This window comes from Pomacea canaliculata, linkage group LG1 (genome assembly GCF_003073045.1).
Source record: "Pomacea canaliculata isolate SZHN2017 linkage group LG1, ASM307304v1, whole genome shotgun sequence".
Classification (NCBI taxonomy): Eukaryota; Metazoa; Mollusca; class Gastropoda; order Architaenioglossa; family Ampullariidae; genus Pomacea; species Pomacea canaliculata.
This window is the reverse complement of record NC_037590.1, coordinates 23,208,723-23,224,575: the sequence shown is the minus strand read 5'-3', so window position 1 is coordinate 23,224,575 and position 15,853 is coordinate 23,208,723. Positions and strand designations below refer to the sequence as shown.

General features: G+C 37.9%; 1 protein-coding gene across 1 annotated transcript; it reads right to left on the bottom strand.

The window, feature by feature from the left end:
* Positions 1-1,009: 1,009 nt before the first annotated feature.
* LOC112562500 (mutS protein homolog 4-like) lies at positions 1,010-15,241 on the bottom strand. Its single transcript, XM_025235783.1, has 25 exons — positions 14,781-15,241; positions 14,446-14,596; positions 14,062-14,261; positions 13,545-13,693; positions 13,036-13,159; positions 12,666-12,732; positions 11,734-11,855; positions 10,656-10,799; positions 10,237-10,508; positions 9,822-9,941; positions 9,573-9,585; positions 9,094-9,147; positions 8,500-8,684; positions 8,096-8,108; positions 7,469-7,514; positions 7,173-7,297; positions 6,563-6,648; positions 6,323-6,370; positions 5,610-5,777; positions 5,136-5,208; positions 4,562-4,626; positions 4,052-4,122; positions 3,246-3,349; positions 2,876-2,964; positions 1,010-2,502 (listed from the first exon to the last, which is right to left on the bottom strand). The coding sequence occupies exons 1-25, from the start codon at positions 14,815-14,817 to the stop codon at positions 2,290-2,292; spliced, it is 2,739 nt and encodes a 912-aa protein (XP_025091568.1). The 5' UTR covers positions 14,818-15,241; the 3' UTR covers positions 1,010-2,289.
* Between the last annotated feature and the right edge of the window lie 612 nt (positions 15,242-15,853).

Sequence of the window (15,853 nt, the reverse complement as noted above, 5' to 3'; positions counted from 1 at the left end):
ACAGGTGTGTTCCCGTCTGACCGCTTTTGTTCAAATCTTAACAGGATATAGCTGACGGTGAAAGCAAACACCACTTCGACAGACCACCCCTGCCCTACAGTCTTTTGTATTGCGCAGCCCCCAGAGACTATATCCTGTAGAAGTCGGCGAAAACTCTTAGGTTACCTCGAACATGACTGATCCCTCTGCATTTCCGTCATGGATTTGTTGTAAATGTACCTAAGCCAATGACTTGTGGGGATCCAACTGCGTTGGCAGGGCAACTGCGAGAAAACACGTAGAGTGAATCCACCCCCACCCATACACACAGTGTTGCCATCACACGGTATAAACAGGAGTCTTCTTGACGTCACCGCACGAGAGGGAATAGGTCACGAGGGGATGGGCAATGATGTAAAAGGAAGCGTACCTGTTCACCGACATTGTGCCAATAGCACTAACCTAGCAAGGTTTGTGACCCGCTTTAGCTTGTCCCTCTCAGTACACACCTTGTGCCTTTTGCACAAAGTCTGTACTCACTGTACTATACTTTGCCGTCGTGTGTGATGGATCCGACCATTTTGTTTCAGGTGAAAATCTCGAAGCAACGCGATAACGCCCTCTAATAATGGGTTTGTGGGGTTTTTAAAGCATGTATGCTTTCTTATACCTCATTCTGCAACCACAAGCAATCTCTTAGCGAGAAAGGAACTAAAATCACACAAGTATAAGGTGGCGACCTACGCTGTCGCAAACCTGCTGGTTTTTGTTGTTGATAAGAGCGGGAAATGGAAAAGGTGGGTGGATGGCGAATGATTTGCATGGGTGCGAGAGTGGGTGTGAGCTTCTCATGGCGGCCGCTTTTTCTTTGATGGAACGGCGTCATCGAGATCGAGGCTCCACTAGTCTAAATAGGAAAAATATTAGGATTGAGAAAGAAAGGATTATTGTTGTGGCTATTCGGTGTCCTTGACCGGGACGGGCGAAAACCTGACAGTTTTCCTTGGTGCTGTCGAGTGATGAAGAAAACAAGACTTGTTAAAAAGAGGGTAAATTATTCATGTGAAAACCTGTTGAAGTGAGTCTGTGTCAGTTTTGTTTTTGAATATTTTTGAGTGAGCAAGGTTCTGGACTGGATGTAATTGGGGACTATTAAATTAGTAGTATCGTAAATTTAAATGTTCGCTAGATTTTAAGGAATGTGTTTTTCTGTCAAAGTCTTTTGTTTGTTTTCTTCTTTTATCTGTGTTCTTCGTATATTGGTGCGCCGGATCTTGCTGAACTTCAAGACGAGAAAAAGACTATTGGGTCGATGTTCTTTCATGCTGGAGCTCCGAACCTAACGGCGGAGGCTTTGAAAATGAGTTTCTACAAAAATGAACTGTAATGAAATACCTTTTATGGATAAAAGGAGGACAATGTTTTAGGCATCGTAATGTCTGTGAATAAGGCTTGTTTACTGAATATTTTTCTCTTTTTTTTTTTTCTTAAATTCTGATTTTTGTTGTTGGTGTTTATCTCGCTTGAAAGGAGCTGCAGAGTTGAATGTCACAGACTCCTATGGTTCTCGTCGGCTGCCCGCGGCCTGTATCGCGGTGACTCGATCAGTGCCAGGCAGGCTGGGGGTGTAAACGCCGCATTGTGGCAAAACTATGGCTTGACCAAATATAGTAGGCTAATCATTCAATCGATAACTTTGTGTCCGCAAATGATGTAATAAATATACAAATGGCACTTGGAGGAAAAAAGGGTTCCACAATCCTGAACTAAGGGTATATCACAATAAACAGGAGCCACATGCAGAGACAGAACGTACCGTGTGTCCGAGACTCGATTTCAACCCAGGACATCCGATCCTCACCCTACTAGACAACAGGCAAAAAGCTGTGACTGGTGACACGAAAGCAATTTTATGTTCATTTGATTTCAAATTTCTATGAAACAATGATGCAAATAAACAGAATATCAAAGTGTTAAAAAATGATGACAATAAACAACTGCAAACAGAAGACAAATCTACTTTAGAAATAGTAACGAATGCAACACATCTGTCAGTCACATTGCCTAAGAACGAGAGATGGAGTTATTTGGACCATAGGAGAAAGAAAGGTGGGGGTAGATATATAGAGGAGGCATAGCATGGTGGCAAGGGGAGGAGACAGGGAACGAGATGGGATATGGGTACTTGTGGCGGGTTCAGAGTTTTTAATTTTAGAATATGTTTTACACCCTGGCTTTTTTACAACTGACTGTGTATCCTCTTAAAAGAAAGAAAAAGTCCTCCATATGCTGTGTCCTACGTGCACTCCACTAAAGACCTTCAGTGAGCTCTGCTGTTTTAGTTGTGGCAAGCGGCGGAGTTGCAGTCGGTGGGTGCAGACCGCTGTGCAGGCGGAGGTTGAGGAGGTAGGCGCGGAGACTGGCGAGATCGAGGCGAGAGTTGCGCGCCACCTGCAGCAGTTTGGAGGCCAGTTTGAAGATGGCCCTGTGTCGAGCGACTTCAGGGTCTGTCGTCTGGTTCTTCTGGAAAAGAAGCAAAGTCTTCTGCTAATGTCAAGCTGATCGAAACAGAGCTCTTTAATGATTAAAAAATATTCGGATTTCATGTATTGAAGAATGTATGTGGCTTTATTTTGATCTTTATATCTTCCTCAATCTCGCTCGATTTACAACTTCCTAAACAACAGGCAATGTCTTGAAAGCGAAGGAATCTGCCTTTGAGCAAATTTTATTCTAGCAAACCTTAAATAGTATTCAATCAAACAAAGTAAACGCATTCGTACAGACACATAAATATGTAATATCCTTATTAATCGGTCATACGTGCAAAGGTCACATGCATGCGCTGACCACATACATTCAGGTGCACTGAAAACCTCCCCAAACCAGTTTTAACCTGTCTGAGGCGGTCCAACATTTCAGCGAGCTCTGCAGCATCGTGCAACACGTCCTTCGGCATTGTTGACATTTCCGCTAGCATCAGGCCTGGCCAGGAGACATTTCCGTCAGTTGAACAGAGGACAGATTAAAAAATTGTAAACACACTATTTAGGCTTTATAATGTCAGTCATACTGCTGTCATACATCCATCACGTTTAGAAAAAAAACGTCCTGTATTGTCTGAGGAATTGACAAATGCGTGGAGGTCCCCCCCACCCCCATCATATTTACTCGTTACAAAACTAAAAAGGAAAACATCGTGTTGAGCAGTAAAGAGTTTAAAAGATTTTTTTTTTTAAATACGTGTTATAATCAAGTGTTCTGACCGTAGTGCTCCTCTGGTGTCTTTCCTTGCGACATAACATGTGTGTATGTGATTTTCTCACAACCCCCCTCCCTGCTGAAAGATCGGTGGACTTCCATGAAGTAGCTGTTACACGCAAAGCAACAAGCATTCTTTTACCAAGCTGAGGACAGTGGACCAATGTTAAGGAAAATATAACTATCTAACAAACACCTTTCACCTCACTCTAGATCAAACTCTTGTCTCTCTGCGTCAATTCACGATATATATTCTTTAGAAGCCAGCTAAAGGGCTTATTGCATGTTGCATTAGGCAGCAAAACTCATCCGTCCCTTTATACAGGTATCTTCGACTAACATTAATGTTAGTGGTCGTAGCTGAGGAGTTGATCTTGCTGCTAATTATCATGATGGTTATATACAATCCCGTTCTTAGTTCGAGGCATATGGCATGTCCCTCGACGCCACAGTTTCAAAAGCGCGGGGCCCCTGACAACTATCAAAGCGCGGGACCCTAGGCAGATGCCTCGTCTATCTGCCCCTAAACACGGCCCTGGTTGTATAGACTGGCAGGTCAGCTGTACTGTGAACTGACAGGCTTATAATGGCTTTATCACGTGATCTCAAATAGATATGCAAGTATTCTGTCTTACAGTGTTCGCAATTATTTTTAAAAACAAAACATATTCATTCCAAATCCCGCTTAGCATTATATCGCACTTCCACAGTTGCCAGCGCAACGTAAAGTCAGCATCTCCAAAATTTGAAAGAAACTACATGCTATATTTTCTTTCTCAAATAACTTTAAAACTGTCAAAACAAGCCTGACTTTTCTACATTGGCATACAGGTTGTCCAAACTGGTGAGTTCCTTGTAATGCGTGACGAAAAATGTGAATGCCTGTCAAGAAACATGGCACATATTCAGTAAGGCAGTGTATGATTTGATTTCAAAACAAAACAAAAAATCGAGCAGGAACTGTACTTATTTCTTTTTGTAATAATCGAAAAGTAATTACATGACAGAGCTCATCGTGGTTCATTACAATAAGTACGATTTGTAATTATAAAAAGAAATGCAGTGCACTATATGCAGTGCAGACTATTGATTCTCTTTCTTTCACGCCCCCACCATCACCCTCACACATTCACATACACCGCCACATCCACAAACATACACACCTACACATTCCCATACACTGTTATACCGCCTACTAACCCCACACACAAACACGTAACGCCATACCCATTACTTACCACCACCCCCACCCATCTGCCCACTACCACACCCGCACACATATACCTAAACCTTCACCCACCCCAGACAATTTCCAGACTACCTTGGTTTTCAGAAGATATTCACAGACTGACCAGCAGATCCCTACGCCTTCCTCTGCACTTGTGCCTGTTTAGTAACAGACAGTTCTATTAACTTTTTAACACAAAACTCTAGTAGTGTCATACATTTGAACATATATAATCATTTTAGAATTTTCAGTAACAGCATTTCTTGTTTGCAAAGCCGTTAAATGGGTCAAGCTGTAAAAAATTTTTAAGTAAAGGATTATAAGCATTTATCGGAACAATCTGGCACTTCCCTTAACTGGTCAAAAGTATTTTCAGTCTCAGTCATACTCAATCAACTCAATTCTGAGGTAGTACTACGCTAAGAATCGGGCTGGGAGAGCCAAGAATAGACAAGGAAAATTTTGATCAAGAGGAAATCAATGTTAGAGGTAGAAAGATGATCGGCTTTGGTGGGAGGCACACTCCATGCTGACAGTGAACGATCTTCACATTCTTGCCTCTTCAGTATCTTCTTTTTAGGGCGCGCTGCCCTCCACCCTACTAATTGCCCCCTGAATCATACGCCAATGAATTTGTTTTGAGCTGGTGTGTCTGATCGGTGGCTACCTCTTCCAAGTTCGTCGATGATCACAAGAGAATCACCGGACACATTCTGGATGATGTAGTTCATTTCTTTCATCTGAAGCAAACAATCACATAGAAAGATTGTGAAAGTGAGACAGGAAGATAGAAATTGTTACTAATCTACACAAGGAACTTCTTACAGCTGTCGGTGGAAATGTTAAATACTCTCATCATGTCACTAAAAGTGTATTTGCACATAATCAATCAATCAGCGAGCCAGCCTGTCAACTAATCAGTCAACTTCTTCACCGTCTGCATCCCCTTTCCATGTTTTCTGCTGAAAAGAAATAACACTGATAGAAACTTCTGTTGCTTTAAATGGCAATCGTAAGAAGTCATAATCAATCCATTGATTAAAAAAAATTTTCTCAACACATCATCCAGGGTAAGCTACAGTATACCCACTGCTATAAATATATATATAAAGCTAGCTTGCATGCACAGACCAGCTCGCACCTCTAACATGAAGGTGGAGGAGTTGGTCTGTATATCGTCGTCGTTGCCTACACGTGAGAAGATCTGGCTGGCTATCCTGAAGGACGCATACTCTGCTGGCACAAAACTGCCAGTTTGCGCCATTATTTGCAGAAGCGCCACTTGCTTGAGGTAGGTTGATTTGCCACTCTGTAATTTCAAAAATAATTATCCGATTAATTTCCTCATATCGCTTTGTTCTGAACACAATAGTGTTTACTAAAGTATGCGAGAAACATCAACACTAAACATCAATTCCATTACTGCACATACTAGTTTAGGCACGTTGTTATAATTGTCACAATAAGAAAGCAAAAAGACATTAAAAAAGCAAGGTACAAAAACATGTTCTTAATTATATTAAATGTTGAAAGCTTTTATAGAGGTGCAGATACATTTGTCTTGCAAAAGATATTTTCCCTTTTACAAGTTGTATCAGATGCACTTGCATGTTGACAATTTAATTTCATCTTTTGACTCTTGCTCTGGCAGTGTGGATGAGTGAAGCAAGCGACAGCGCGAGGAGTGAGATCAAAAGAGTACGCGTAAGGGTGGGGCGTGTGTCGAAAATTCACATACAATGGACTTCTAAACAAAATTTTGTAAGAAGAATAGTCAACCTGCTAATGATATGAATCTGTCTTTAAAATCCTGTTTTTATTATAAAACAATGAAAACATTTCAAGGCAGCTTACCATGTTTGGTCCTGTGATGAGGACAAAGTTACAGTCTTCTGCTGCATACTGATCATACATAGAAACATAAACTCACGTAGGCCCGTTCACGCGTTCATACACATTCATGCGCACACCCAAGGTGATCAACAATTAACATTCTTTCAAATCTTTCATTGTAATACATTTTTACTAATTTTTTTTTTTTATCTTCTAGCTCTAGTCAGGAGAAATAAACATTTCAGCCAGAGCCAGACTTACAGTGTTGTTTGGTACGATTTCTCCTGCTCCAATCTTCTCCAGTATGGGGTGCCGGCCCATCTTGATTGCGAGAGTATCGGTAAACTCTGGGACACACTGTTACGAGTCAGATCATTCTATTATACTAGGCAGAATTACTCATTTCATTAAATTACGCACAAATAGTACCAAGGAATTAACAAGGGAGTACAGCGAAAGAATTTTAAATCGCCTAATTTTTCAGATGTTACGAACATATTATAACGTGAATACCTTCACATCTGGCAGTTTTAAACGCAGAACTGTTTGGCTATTTATGCGGTACATTTGTAACTCAGGCCTGACGAGAGGGGGGGGACAGGGGTCTGGTGTACAGATTTTTTTTTCTTCTTCTCCTTTTCTTTTTCTTTTTTAAAGAAGGTCTAAGGACAGAACACCAAGGCAGAAGTTGAGTTTGAGTGTAGATATTGAGATTCGAATTGTAAACGTACATTATATACTGGGAAATAATTTACGATTACAAGTAGGGGCCCGGAGATGGCTCTCGGCTGGTAACATTTAATAATACCATCTATATGGTGAAGTTATATCTTGAACAGTGACACATTTAAGAATTAACAATTATACTAACCGTAGGAGGACAGCGTGCAGGCATGGGCGAAGGCTAGTAGCATGTCAAGCATGGCAACAGTTTCCGACAGTTTATACAGGACAGTAATATGGTGACGGACGTCACCCAACAGCTCAGTCATTACACTGTTATCACAGATGTCAAAGAAATCATGTGAAGGCAGAGACAATTCAAGGATTGCAGATTCATTTCCGAGTCTATAAAAAGTATCAGTCACTCTAGAACGCAGCTTCAAATGTGGTCTAAACTTGATCTAATATTTCACCAAGAATATTAAAGCAAACCGTACAACTTACATGTTTGTCATCAGGTATATCTCATCTAGTGATCCCTTCACCCTGTCTGGAAAAAACAACACTTGGAAGTTTTGAAAATAAGTGAACACTACGCAAAGTGTGCGTTTCCAGAGTATGCAAAGTTAAAACTTTAATTCTTACAGGCTTAAAGGCATTAAATTCGCGACTTCATAATACAAACTGGAGTATTAGTTTGATATCTTCAGTTTGGTGTGAATAAGTTTTATATAAATATACACATGACTATAGTTTAATTATAAGTTGCTAAGTGTATAGCAATACCATGCTAAACCAGTGGAAGCATATTGCACCCAGTCGTAAGAGATGGAGAAAAAGGAAATAATACTGAACCCCAACTTGAATGAAGGAAAGAAGGAAAAATTGGGGAGGGGACAGGAATGGAGAAAAGAAGGAATAAAGGCAAGATTCTGTAATTAATAGAAGTTTGGAGGCATGAGCATATGCCACATCACCAGTCATTCTGTGTTGGGGTATTTGTGTAAAAAGAACCTACTATATATGAAGATTATAAATTACGGAAAAACAAAAGCCAATAAAAATTAAAAAGATCAGATGAGAAAACCAAGCGACATAATAAAACCCATATTTGCAAACAAATCTACTCACCGTTCAACTTAATCTGCACACATAAATGGGTTAATAAAACATATTTTAAAGTAAGTAAATTTACTGAAAAATATACAAAGGTACTGTAACCGTGTTGCCCTTTTATTGCACCAAAGTGGTTCATTAATTGTGTATGTGTACGTGTATGTGTATGTATATATAAAAATTGAATATTCTGTAGCATTCTTCAACAATTTTCAGGGTGAGATGAATGTTCACAACATACTATGATCAGCAGATAGCTGCAATCATACAAATCAATGACATAACGTCATAAAGGATATTTACAACTAAACCTCTGTGCACAACAACTGAGGTATGAACTCTGTTTTTAATAAACTGAGGTATGAACTCTGCTTTCGATAAAAATTGTTTTAATTTACCACACTCAAAGTAAAACAAACCAGATCTGCAGTGGTGAAGTTAAGAGTGGTTTTGAATTTGGTGACTTTAATAAATATTGGAGGCAGGTCCTCAGCATGAAAGGTTTCTTTGCCACTACAGCATAGCTGAATATAAAAACCTCTTATTGTACTGAATGCTGTCCGTAGCGGCAAGTGAAATTGGATTCCCAGCTGTGTCACCATTGCTGATATATGAACAAAAAGTTTAAAGTTACAAAAGAGGATAAAGACAAAATTATGGTGCAGCATTTTGATGAGAAGGCAATGTATTTACTTAACATAAATGTATCACCTCATATGTTCTTTTAGTCACAAAGACTCTTTGAGTTCGTTATAGCTGTGGCATGCCCAAATTTGTTTACATTTGCCAAGTCATGACAACTGGGTAATGATTTCATACTCTTAGATCAGGTAAATCCTACTATTTCCTTCTTTCTCCACTACCTCCAGGCCATTCATCTTTTACTTTCTGGTTGTACACAGTTCTATACAATTAACATTGTGATTACTTTCAATCTTATGCTTCTACAAGAAAAACTGGTCCAAAAATGTGCACTGATATAATTTGCAAAGCAGAATTTTCCAAAGACATACATGTAATATCATCCACTATCTCAGTGTATGCTCTTCTTGCCACATCAAGTAAACCTGAAAAAATATCATACACACTATAGCTCAGAAAAAAAATGAAACTAAAATATTAGACTAAAACATTTTCCTTAGTAACTGTATATTTAAAAATATGAATAAAATTGCAAGGTAGAATATTCTGAAACAGTAATTACCCAACATAAAAACATAAAAAAGTCTGTAGTGAAATAATGATAGTTGCCATGCAATGGTAAAGTAATAGATCATCTAAAAAAAATTATTATTAGATAATTTTTGATTCTGTTGTATCATGAAATTATCTTAAAATTTATGTTTCATAAATAAACACCAAGAGTTTCCAACAAAAATTCATTTCTAACAGTATGTAGAACTAAATGAACATATTAAAAAAAAAAAAAAAAAAAAATAAGAACCCAAAATATTTAGGGAAGGATGAAAGAAAGAAACATGGGCTTGCTTACCATTGATCTTTGGCTTAAAAAAAATGACCATGGTGAAAAGAAACATTCAAATATTTACATTCCAATAATTATCTGTGTTTAGAAGAAAGTTTTTTGTGTGGAGGGTAAACAGGTTAATGCCCTGTTATTAAAGTAATAAATCCGCGCAAAAGCATTAGCATGAATTGTGTACATTTTCCTTTTCTAAGATTACACTTTGCATTTCACTGATCTTTTAGGAGAAAGGCTTAGTTGAAATGTTTGTCTCACTTTGACAGCAAAGCACTTCTGTGTCCTCATAGGCAATGTGCCCTTCTGGTACTTGGTATCTTCATGAACAACGCTGTTTATTTTGGATAATACTATCTGCAAACGTGGATCCTCCAAGGTCTGTTAAAATATGTTAGTACTAGATAAATAGGACATTTGCTTAACATTTGCATAAAACTCTCTTAAAACAATAAAAGGTAAGTTCATGGAATATTGACTATATTTTATACTATTGACTGCTATTGACTTTATATATATATATGGCTTTTGCTCACAGCCCATTGATATAATAGCAGTCAGTCTCAAGAGGTAAAAATAATGGGCGCATAATCTTTACAGTTTGACAGTGTCTAGCAGAAAGTTATGAAATACTGCAGTACAAAAAAAAGAACTGGAAAAAGTAAAGAACCAAGACCTTGCAGTATGCTTTGAGGAGAGGGTTTTCACAATCTTTCAGGAATTCCTGAAGGACTGGTACCAGTTCCAGCAAATGCTTCAAGCAAATGACAGTAGTGATCTTAGACTCTGCTGTTTTGACATTGTCATTCTTTGGGATCTGTACGCAAAGAGAGATGATATGGTCTACATCCAAGAACTTGCTCAAAACACCCTTCAGGTTGTAGAACACCTCTTCCTTCTCTGTAAATTCTCTGACTACATCCTGTCGCATAGTTATTGTTTCCAAGTCTGCATAAAAACAGGCACTCATTTAAACTCAGATAATTTAAAAATAATATTTAGAAATAGTAGAGTGAAGACAACTTAAATGTTTATGACAACACAAGAAGAAAATAATTATAAATGATGAGAAACAGAATCAAATCCTAGAAATACCTGAAGGGGGTTGAAGGATATTAGAACGCAGCAGACGAGCACCACCAGCTGTGTGGGTATATTTCAAAACACCAAACAAGCTATGATTGCTAAAAGGGTCGCGCCTGTTTTCTAGAAGCTCGAGGTTCTTTGCTGTCATGATGTCTGTAATAAAACAGATCCAAATAGAATATTACAGTCAAATTTGCTCAGTTCTGTAATTTACTCTCCTAAGGGCTCAGCATTAAGTAGCATTAGTGCAGAGCTGGGGTGGAGAACCTTTTTCTCCAAGGGTTATTTGGATATTTATGATATTATTCCAGGCCATACAAAATTGTCCACTTAAAAATTTAGCCTGCTATATTTGGTCAAGCTTCAGTGAGTTCTTCCAGCCTCTCCAAGTCACCGCAATACAGACAATGAGAAGCATCTGTCCCATCATGCACTATAGTATATGTGTCATGTCTCTCCTGTAATACTAATTCCTTGCTTTGTTCCTCAAAATTTATAATATTATTATGATCCACTTAATATATAAATTTATGTTACTATGAAAAAAGCTCCTATAGCTTTACTGAGTTTCAGGTCCCACATGAGCTGCCTTGGCCAGGTCAGACCTTATATGGCCCACAGACTGGACATTTCACACCCCAAATGTAGAGGAAACATATTTTCTTACTCTCCCTTCAAGTCTCTTAAAAACCATTCTTTTCTGGAGAAGTACTTATTAAGACTGCTAAAGCTAATTGTCCATATAGTTATGAACTAAAGGTATATTCATGCAACTGGTTTTATCTCAGCTCAGTTTCTATAGCCCTAGCAAACCCTCTAGCTACAGCTGTAGACTGCATGCAAGGCTGGAACCTCTAGATTATTATAGCTGATACAGGTAGGGTCTTGCTTTGAATTATAGGACCATACAATGCTTCCAACCCACAGCCAACCCCGAGATAAACTTATCTCTGCTTCACAACTATGGCCAAAGGAAAAGACTTTTGGGGCATTCACAGGATGAGTAATTTGTGCATTTGCTACTTCAAGACATACATGCAAGCATCCACCCATGAGTGCATATATTTTGTTCTAAAACTTGACATACCTATCATTGTTGTGTGTTCACTTCCTTTGAAGACGACTTTGAGAGAAGATGGAGCAAATATTATGTTCTGTATGTACTCCACATATTTAAGGAGAGCAGCATTTGTAGCAAGACAGTAATACCTGAAAGGAACTACATTGTTTAAACAGCACATGACACTTAAAATTTGCTGAGCTGTCTCTTCATAGCCGAAAATAGATTTCTTCACAAATGTACAGTGCTATTATTTGGTAGTGAGGATGGATTGAGATAATTTTAAAATCAGTCATATTAAATATGATCGAGATATACTTGAATAGATTTCTTTCTTTTTGTGGATCCAATTCTAGATAAGATAAATATTCTTCTTCTTGCAACCACACCCCGCCATAAGACCCGGTTCTGATCAGCATCCCTTTCCGGTTGGGACCATGTCATGCCAGCTGTCTCTGCCTCTCTGTGGACCGATCTCCTCCGTATCTGGGTCTCCCAACCCGGCACCTAATTCCCTGTGGGTTCAAACCCAAAGCTTGTCTTGTTAAATTGTCGGCTGGCTTTCGCAAGGTGTGACCGATCTAGCCCCACTTCCGCTTCTTGATGTCTCGTCTGGCAGGTGTTGGTGGGTTCTCTCCTACAGGTCTGTATTGGAGATCTTCTCGGGCCATCAGATGTTGAGGATGTTGTGCAGACATCTGTTGACGAATATCTGTATCTTGTTAGTGATTGCATTTGTCACACGCCATGTCTCACATCCGTATAGGACTGACTTTACATTTGTGTTAAAGATGTAAAAATAAAGCCTTGGAGTTGTAGGTCGTAGGGTGTGGAATGCAAGCCTGGCTTTGTTTATTCGGCTTCTTACATCCTCCATCTTTGCTGACTATGCTGCCAAAGTAGGTGAAATGGTGATAAATATGGAACTTATTATTCTCTAATTAAGTGTGCTTGCTTACTTTCCTGCCACCTCCATCTCTACTGTCTTATACTCTGGTATGCACAGCTGCTGAATGTACTGCAGGCCTGTAATGAAATGTTTGGTAAAAGCTCTTCAGGTTTCACACTAACATCTAATAGGTCTCTGACAAAAGGCAATGCAAGTTCACAGATTTTTTTTCTTATAATAATATCTCTGTTGAGTGCCAATGCACGATAAAAATCTCAGAATCTTGTGGCCAGATTTGACAATATATATATTAATATCAAATAGTGTATTTACAGATTTCAGATACAATTTGTACAGTTTTCATAAAGGACAATTTTAACGCATCATTTATCGGTATTTAAAGTCTTACAACAGGTTTTGACACATTTGTCAAAGCTCACCTTTAGTTTCATTAAAGTAACGGCGTTGCACTGAAGAAATGTTAGTATTTGGGAACTGGTCACTTATCATTTTGAAGAGTTTGGAGGAATTACCACTTTCACAAACAGTATGCGGAAGAATAATCTGAAAATTTTGAAAACAAGTGGACCATTTCATAAGCCGTGGTGAGCAATGGCATGTGCTGTTTGAGTTTTATTGATTTATAGTTGTAAATCTTCACTTAACATTTGCAATTTAACCAAAAAAAAAAGCAGACTTCAACAATCCATAAGCAGATGCTTCCTTCATGTAGGTCATTAAAAACACATAAAACGCATGGTGAAAGAAGCTACAGTCAACAGATTCATACCTGCACTCATGCAGGCCACTTAAAATCACCAAATGCTATGAGAAACAATCCATTTCGCAGCTTTCATTACGCATATAGCTTCCTTCAAGTGTTAAAGTAAATGATCTCTTTTTGACAAAATTGGTTTTAATTAAAATACTCATTATCCTTGTTACATACCTCAAGGGGCTTCAGAATTTGCAGCTTGGTCATGGTCTTGACATAAGTCTGAGTATCAGAGAATTGAGACATCATCAAGACAGGAGATTTGAGGTCTAAGCTGGCCATTCCTATTTCACCTCGTGCCAGGCCACGCCCTTCCACAATAGCTTTTACAAACCAAACCAAACAAGTGTATATGATACATATTTCCTAGCACAATTTTTCATACTTTCTGTTAATATTGATATTGCTACTGTTTTTTTAAAGAGTTCTTTGTATGCTCTTTGTATACACGTGTACATAAAATATGTATGACATCAATGGTTAATGTGTATTCATGGTCAAATAGCATGAATTAAATGCTAAAAACATCATGGCTGAGTTGCACTAGCTTTTGTATCTCTTTTTCCATATATAAATGCAGTACCTCTTTACCTTCTGAACTAAAACGAAAAAAAATATTATGTGTGCTTATTCAATGCAGGCCTGATTCAGTAAATAATTGAGTAAATAAAATCACATTGGTTTAACACACCTACAATCACACTGCAAGAGTTTTCAGCTGCAGGTGTCATGCTAGAAGATGTATAGGGGGTTTTGGGGGTCTTCCGCACTCCCACAGTCCTTGGAGTCTTAAATGTCCCAGGTGTTTTAGATGCTAATGAACTACTTGATCTGATGACGGGTGTCTGCACCCTCTTCTTTGCTGACGTATTTCCAAATGCCTCACTGCAACTGCAAAAAGTATGGTATTAACTATTATGTGAAAATGTGCTCCACATTGAGCAGTCCTTTTTAAAAAAAAATAAAAAAAAAATAAAACTAACATTTTTAATATGAGATTTCAATATATCTTATGATAAATGTTATCTTTGATGAAAACAATATCATTTTGTACCTAAATAATATAGCTGCAAACCTTGTTAAAGTAGAACTGTCTGGTAAGGAATTGCTGGATGCCAATAATCTACTTGGAACAGCTGGTGTCTGTTCTGAATTTGAAGATGAGCTGTCTTCATTCTTGCTGCTTGTGCAGTTTGTACTTTCTGGCGTCTCTAAAAGCCCAAAGCCTTTCAGAAATCAAATAATATAATGAATTAACTTACAAATGCTGTAATCTAGTACCATTAAATGATGGTTTAAAACCTTACTAAAAGCAATAATGTAAGCAGTTACTGTTTTGAAAGAATTTGTATGAAATATGTTTTTGATTACAATGTTAAGACTTCTCAAGAATTCAAACCACCAACATACAGTATTTTGCAGTTTGATCTTGCCTGGGTCCATTCATTCTTGAAAATATTTAACCTGTACAAAAGAAATCTGATGTGAAGATTAGCGTCAAAGGCAGTGGAAATTAAATTCCACATTTAATTAAAAGATATTAAACAAGGGCATAATTAAGTGAGCTTAAAATACTTAAAAGGTATTGCTATTAATTTACTAATTTACTAATAATTATATTTATATAGCTGTGCCTGTTTCATTTCCCTAGCTGATCTCGAATGTTTAGTCCCCTACGTGCTTTAATTATCACCTTAAACACAGCGAGAGAATAACTTTTGTTAGTTGTAACGGAGAAAAATTTTTTAAATTTCAACAGGCAAAAATACTGTCAAGACAAAACTGAGTTGCGAGTGAGTGGAGAAAGGCACCCTGGTAGCACTTAACGTCTGGTGCAATCGTCTGCTTTGCTCTCCTATTCAGTAAATTGATCAGAGATCTGAATTAATGAATGAGTTTTTTCTGATGAGCGGCGAGAAGTGAAGTATATAACAAATAATTCAAAGAAAGATTCTTTAATTAAATTAACAAAACTACTTATTCATTATCAATACATTTTAGGTTACACTAACATGTTGCAGTCCTTTTTTATTTTCATTTAAACCAACGTAATAACGAAACGTCGATGGGAGGAAACTCTTTTTTGCGTTAATGGCTTATGTTGCTTTAGAAAAATGTGTATTGACAGATGAAGATTCTGGAACCATTTAGTAGCTGGAGTAGGTGTGTTACCTTTGTGCAATCCAAAGCTTCGTTGTCATTTTCTGCATTGCTGGTATAAATAATATGATATTTCTTTTAACTTTTAAATCTTAAGTGTCAGAGTCTGTCATCCTTGTAAATGACAACTAAACTTAGTAGTCATTAAGAACACCATTTCTCATTTGTAATACTACTATCTGGGCACTAATTTATGTCAAATACTTCAGAACACTGTGTTTTACGAGTTTTCTGTGCATACTATGGTGCTGTATACTGAAACAGAATGACCACGGACTTCGCCTACGTCTGTGGAATAACAAAACTCCATTATCTCCCTTGTG

Coding starts and splice junctions, on each gene's coding strand:
- LOC112562500 (XM_025235783.1), bottom strand. CDS start 14,817: ATGAATGGACCCAGGCAAGATCAAACTGCAAAATACT. Junction 8,685..9,093: donor GATAGTGGATGATATTACAT/GTATGTCTTTGG, acceptor TTCATATATCAG/CAATGGTGACACAGCTGGGA. Junction 6,371..6,562: donor AAATCGTACCAAACAACACT/GTAAGTCTGGCT, acceptor ATGTATGATCAG/TATGCAGCAGAAGACTGTAA.